General features: G+C 30.6%; 1 protein-coding gene across 2 annotated transcripts; it reads left to right on the top strand.

Annotated features, from left to right (window-relative positions):
- The first annotated feature begins 2,051 nt into the window (after window positions 1–2,051).
- Window positions 2,052–5,818, top strand: LOC112716287 (phosphoserine phosphatase, chloroplastic). Of its 2 annotated transcripts, none has more exons than XM_025768159.3 (8): window positions 2,052–2,174; window positions 2,312–2,568; window positions 3,043–3,175; window positions 3,400–3,507; window positions 4,296–4,389; window positions 4,639–4,788; window positions 4,862–4,915; window positions 5,317–5,818. In XM_025768159.3, the coding sequence occupies exons 2-8, from the start codon at window positions 2,337–2,339 to the stop codon at window positions 5,440–5,442; spliced, it is 897 nt and encodes a 298-aa protein (XP_025623944.1). In that variant the 5' UTR covers window positions 2,052–2,174; window positions 2,312–2,336; the 3' UTR covers window positions 5,443–5,818. The 2 variants fall into 2 exon arrangements, with proteins under 2 accessions (XP_025623944.1, XP_025623945.1); XM_025768160.2 differs by having other exon boundaries at window positions 2,068–2,169.
- The last annotated feature ends 1,230 nt before the right edge of the window (window positions 5,819–7,048 follow it).

Here is a 7,048-nt window from a genome sequence, read left to right as displayed (position 1 = left end):
AAATAGTTATGGTTTTCTTAGCACGTAAGCTAACTCGTTCCTTGAGCGTAGCGTCTTTATTGTGCGATTTTTTTTATTTCCCCCTTTTCTTCAAGGCTCCTAGCATACCATAATTCTTCTGCTATTATATGTACTCATTTTATTTTAGAGGTCGTAATACCTCACCACCTTCGTTTTACGACTTAAGCGTAAAGCTTAGTGTGGTAGGGTGTTACAAAAAATATATTGTTAAATTACTAAACTAAAAGAATTGAGTTGGATATCTAAAAATAATGACTAAAAATAATAATTTTTGATGGCTCTCTAATATTTCTAAAACAAAATTATACGGGCCAATAATTTTAATTTATATTAGCTAATATTTTTAATCACAAATCCAAAAATTTTAATCCAACAATAAATTACTATGTTTTTAGTTAGAATCATGTTAGGATGACTATATTATGGTGATTACTATGACTATAGTATTTTAAAAAATGTGACTAAAATTAAAGTAATACTTTTTTATTGTTAAATAACGCTAAAAAGTGTTACTTAAAAAAAGTGTTACTTAAATATAAAAAAATATAATTTTAATTTTAAAACACAGTCACAGTAATATAGTCATGTTAGAATTTACCTTTTAGTTAATATTGTTAAATACTACTAACTAACCACTAATAGAAAATAATAAAGTATACCAACCTAGTATCACTATTCTTAAAAAAAAGTTTAATTATTCAATTGTTCTCTATAATTTTATTAAATTTGTAATTAAGTTTTTTTATTTTTTTTAATTGGATCTGTATACTATTTTTAATTTAGTAATTAGGTCATTTGCATGTCAAAAATATTAAAATTATTAAAATATTTCTATAAAAAAAATATGTAATTAAAATTCTAATGAAGATCTTAATTGTGATACTTTTAATTTGCGAAAAAATAGTCAGTTAATTCTAATACTTTTTACACTAGGAAATACCTAATTACAAAATTAAAAGCAGTATAAAAACTCAAATAAAAAAATATATAGAGACCTAATTATAAATTTGGTAAAACTATAGGGATCAATAGAGTAATTAAAAAAACAAATTTCAATAATAATTAATAAAGTAAATAGTCAAATTAGTCCCTAAAAAATTACTCATTCTTTAAATTAGTCTCCAAAATTTTTTTTTTAATCAAATTCGTCTTACAAAGATTTTAAATTAGTCATTTTAGTCCTTCTGTCATTTTCATTACTAACGACGTCAAAATTTGTTAACGTGACATATAAAGTGACACCATAATGCACACCTAATAGTCCTAATTGGCGGTTAACATGATAAGTTTGTGAAATTAGATCAAATCAACTCCAAATTGAAGAATTTCAATGTTTCAACTTTCAAGTTCTCTCCTCAATTAAATTTTTATTTGATCTAATTTTATAATTTTATCATACTAATAGTCAATTAAAACTCCTATTGTGTTGTAGTATCACTTATCGTGTCACATTAACAAATTTTGGCACTATCAACAAAGAAAATGATAGAAGAACAAAAGCAATTAATTTAAAATTTTTAAAAGATGAATTCAATTAAAATATTTTTTAGAGACTAATTTAGAGAATGAGTAATTTTTCAAAAATAAATTTAACCATTTATCCTAATTAATAAATGTGGACGCACGGTATCATTTCCTATTGAAGCATTGATGGTTTGTTGGGATATTTAGAGGTATCATTTCCTATTGAAGCATTGATGGTTTGTTGGGATATTTAGAGTAAGTAGGGAATATTGTTTTTATTATTTTTATTATTATTATTTGAACAATACTATATAACTAATAAATATTATTATTTTTAATTAGCAATAATTTATATTTATATTTACAAAAATTTTGTACACAATAAATATATAATTTATATTTATATTATTAAAATTTTATATACATAAATCAATATAATTTATATCTAAATTTTTTAAAATTTAAAACACATAAATTAATAAAATTTATTTATTAAAAATAATTTAATATTTATATTAGCCAAATAATAAAAAAAATACTAAAAATTGCTTAGCCTTTCTCTTATTATTATTATCATTATCAATGGTTTTTTCTTAATAGGAAGAGGTTAAGCTTGAGCCTCACCAACCATCTCAAGGTGCCTCCCAAACGCTTCTAGTGGGAAAAAGAAAAAGCCTCAGGCAGGTAAGGTAACTAACTCACTGGCATTTATTCAAACATCCTTCATGCATTCTTGGATCCAATAATCTAGTGCATAATCTTCTTCTTCCTTCTTTGATTCTCCATTTTCTCCGTTATTACTTCATTGATTGAGATTTAAAAACAGGTTAGAGGTACTTCAATTGGTTTTCATGGAAGGGTTGGTGAGTTCTGGGATCAACCCAGTTTGCGTTTTTTGTTGCAAAAAACACCAATCTCTTTTCGTTCCTTCATCGACGCTGCATCTGAAGAAGAGGAACAACATTGCCTCTGGGATTGGTGTTGAGATCGTGAAGCATTCTTCGCCAATGGTTGTTGTAGCTGCTGCTTCCTCTGTTGGTGGAGCTAAAGTGGGCCATTTTGAGAACACTATTCCTTCCAAAGGTTACAAATAGGCTATGTCTCTGTTATGGTGATTCGTTACTGATTTGATGAAGACTATCCTTTCAGTCCATTTTTCCAGAATTAGGATCTAATATTATGAATTTATAATCATTACTTCATATTCTCATTGGCATAGTCATGTTATTTGATTTCCAGTTCTTTTATTTGAGAATTATGATTTACACATAGTCATGTTATTTGATTTCCAGTTCTGTTATTTGAGAATTATGATTTACATAATGCACAGTTAGTATGAGAATGTAGGTGTCATTGTTAATAAGTTTAGGTATCTCGCATGCAGGCCTTGAATTGACATTACTGCTTTCTCTAACAGTGTCAAGAAATTTGTCCATACTTATTTGAACTGTAATCACTATATGTCGATTTGAGTGTCTTTAATCATTGTGTACAAATTCTTAGCTTTAATGAATTGTGCAATCATAATAATGTGGATGGGATTCTCAAAAATTGTAGAAACTCTTGATCTTTGGAGAAAGTGTAGTGCTGTGTGCTTTGATGTCGATAGCACCGTCTGCTTGGATGAAGGTATTGACGAGCTTGCTGAGTTCTGTGGTGCTGGAAAGGCCGTTGCTGAATGGACTGCTAGGTTGGATTATTTTAGTTTAGAGTTATTTTTAAAAGATTTCATCTTTGGTTATTTTATGCTCTCTCTGAATCCATTTACTAGTCATCGTTACTTTCTGGTACATCTTTGGATCAGTGCATTCGATAAAAGGATTCAAAGTGGTACAAAGATGTTGCAGTAACAGATAAATAGGGTATCAAGGAATATTTGTTTGTGATTTCTGATTAAGTGTTAAATTTTTGCAGAGCTATGGGGGGTTCTGTCCCTTTTGAGGAAGCCTTGGCTGCTAGACTGAAATTGTTCAATCCCTCTATATCTCAGGTTCAGAATTTTCTTGAGCAAAGGCCCCCACGGTATTACTAACTACTTTTTCTTAACCATCTTTGGCAATTATTGGATAGAACTGATTTTACATTCTTAACCAGTTAACTTCCTATATCTTCATTTGCTTTGAATAATCTTAATCATTCTTTGCCTTACAAATTGAATGAATCATTCATTTTATATGAAACATTATCGATATGCTAGTATGGAAAAGACCTTAACTCAATATCGTTTTCTTCTTCAATGCTCTGCAGTTTTTGGATAAAAAAGAATTTCATTATGATGAGGTGTAGGCATATTTATTAATTATTAGTTTACATGTAGTAGTGCATTTGATAAATGGGTTAAACACAGAGAGAGTAGAGTATCAAATACGTACTACCCGGTTTTCTGTGCCCATCTGAGACAGATAGATCAGGAGAAGGTGTAGGGTTAAAGACTGACGTATAATCTAGAGAGAATAGTCACTCTAACCAAGGATGGTCTTGACTATGGCAGTAACCAATCCAAGAAATGATGTATTTTTCCATCTGATGCCGTTTTAAGATATATTTTATTTTCATGCCTCAACAGGAAATGCTGCATAGTATCTAGATTCTAGAACAAAAATAATATATATTCCTTTATGTTGAAATCATAGTTTACCATTTAATGAATGTTATTGAGGGAAAAAAAAAAAAGAAGAAATACCATGGATTTACCCCTTGATATGACTAGCCTAAACTTTGACGAAAGATAAGGTTTATCTGCATCACCAAAGTTCAACTGGGTATCCTCTTTTCTCCTTGTTGAAACAATTCTACTAATTAATACGCAGGCTTTCCCCTGGCATTCAAGAATTAGTCCAGAAGCTGAAGGCCAATCACATGGATGTATATTTGATATCTGGAGGCTTTCGTCAAATGATCAATGTATGGAAAATAGTAGTACTTTCATGGGTTTTCTAATCCATATTGGTTACTATAATTATATTGTGAACTTGGATAAATTTCCTTTAACTGTTGCATTTGAAAATAAAATATGAAGTATTTCAAAACTATTACTAGCATTCCATCGAAAAACATAAAAACTATATAACAGAGAAAAAACTAGTTCTTCCATTTAATCAGGAATTGCAAATGATATTTTTCTTTCTAAATATTATTGTGTTTCTTATGAAGCCTGTTGCATCGATTCTCGGGATACCAAAAGAGAACATTTTTGCCAATCAACTACTTTTTGGAAGCTCTGGAGAGTTTCTGGGTTTTGATGCAAATGAACCTACTTCAAGAAGTGGTGGCAAAGCTACTGCAGTACAACAACTGAGGAAGGTTAGGCTTGCACTTGCATGTGAATTTCAATTATTTTGTTTCTTGTAAAATCTGATCAAAATATTTTCATCAGGCTCATGGATACAAGGCATTAGCTATGATTGGGGATGGTGCAACTGATCTTGAGGTAAGAAAAGAAACCTTCCGTAATACTTGCTGCTTGTTTGATCAAATACCTTGTTTCTAATTATGGTTTTCATGATTAGACTCGAGAATATGTTGAATTAACTAATGTTTTTGCTTATGATAAATTGTTTCTAGTTTATATCCTTTGCAATTTCCTATTACACCAAAAAAGTTGTACATTTCGCTCAAAAACCAATCGTGATGTTGAAGTGTGGATGCTAGTTATATTTTTGGTGAATTTCATTGTGTCATTGGTGGAATGACTTCAATTCTCCATAAACTTCTAATCTGTAAATATAAAATTGTAATGATAATATTCTCTTCCTTTTATCAGTTTGTATAGTCAAGCTTAATTCTTATTTCATATCAAATGTAATATTTGATTTTTTTTATCACGTTTAGGCTCGTAGACCAGGTGGCGCTGACTTGTTCATTTGCTATGCCGGTGTTCAACTTCGAGAAGCTGTTGCTACAAAAGCTGATTGGCTGGTTTTCAATTTTGAAGACCTCATCAATTCGCTAGAGTAACCTTATTTTTTTTTTCAGCTTTTCCTTTTTGGATTCCAATCTGATAAGTGTTCCAAATTTTATAAAGGTTCTGGTACCCTTCTATGATATTAGAGCATTATAGAAGTATGAGTAAATGAATATGGTAACCTGTCTGTGGTACACCTAAATAAGTATGGTGTACCACTAGATCTAATGGTGAATATGCAAGTCTAGAGATGTGTTAACCATTGGATCTAACTAATAATCTGTTGTACACCATACTTATTTTGGTGCACTGTAGCCTTGGCCAAGAAATATTTTTAGATCTGTATTTATGCCAATTTCCCCCCTTGATTTAATTGTACAAATGTTCTTATCTTTATATAATTTTTGTGCTTGAGAGCATTCAGAATTACCCTTTGGTATGGTAATGATAATACTATCATCATACATGAGTTAGTACTCAAATTAGCTCCTGGAATTTTTCCCGAGCCTAAAGTTGGCCCTTGAATTGAGACAATAAAAAATTTAAAGGGTCAATTTAAGACTCTTGGCAAATTTTAGGGCAATTTGAGTGTTAACTGCATCATACATATATATTGTACGAAATAGGTATATTTTATGTCTGACAAATGCAAATTGTTTATGAAATTGTGTATGAAATTAGAGCTTTGAATTGGAATTGGGTCCATTAATTTAGTATTTTTTTTATGTTCGGGGTAACATAGAATTGGAATTATAATTCCACATACCAATTCTATGAAATTGAAATCTGAGATTCAATTCTTAGTTCATATGATATGAGTTATGAAAAGTTGGGATACTTTGAAAACAATGTAAGTTTACAACCTATGAAGTACGGACACTTTTCTGTTTTGCCATGTTCGTGTGTCGGACACATTTCGAATACGACACTCATCGATACTCGTCCGACACGCGGTTTTTCCTTGCATCGCCGTTCTGGTTCTGCCTTCTTCTGCGTTCCTCTTCTGCGTCACTGGTTGTGTGGTTCTGTGTTCCTTCGACGTCTAGTTCTATCTTCTTCAACATTTCTCTTCTGCGTCACTGGTTGTCTGGTACTCTGGTTCTGTCTTCTTCTGTGCTCCTCTTTTGCGTTCCTCTTCTGGTTATGCCTTCTTCTGCGATCCTCTTTACTCTTCAGTCTTTAGCAGTTCAGCCTTTGTCCTGCTGCCTCTTGGAGTCTTGGACTCTTGGTACATTCATGATTCACAAAAAGTCTGAAATACTGAATCATTGATCTGCTTGCTTCATTGCTTATTTGCTTCATTGTTTTATAATTGATATAGCTGGTTTGTTAGTTGTGATTGAATTTGTTCTGACGATGTAATTGCTAATTTGGTTTCATTAATCTGTCTGTTAATTGTTTGTGTATTGACTTATTTTGAATTAGGAATTTAGGAGTACACTATAAGAAGGAGGAGCACAAAAAATAGTTGATGAGTTTCTTTGTAATTTTTTTTAACTTTTCTATTTGTTTGTTGATGATCTTGCTCCACTTATTGTGTTGAGCTCTCTTGTTTAAAAAAAAAGGATATTATTATTTGTTGCGGTTGGAAATTAATTTGAATGTCTCATGTTTGTCAGTTTTGTATTTATAACGTTATACTGTACTTTTAAATTTGTA

This window comes from Arachis hypogaea, chromosome 10, assembly GCF_003086295.3.
Source record: "Arachis hypogaea cultivar Tifrunner chromosome 10, arahy.Tifrunner.gnm2.J5K5, whole genome shotgun sequence".
NCBI classification, from domain to species: Eukaryota; Viridiplantae; Streptophyta; class Magnoliopsida; order Fabales; family Fabaceae; genus Arachis; species Arachis hypogaea.
Note: the sequence above shows the minus strand (reverse complement) of the source record. Positions and strands in the feature narration are given on the sequence as shown.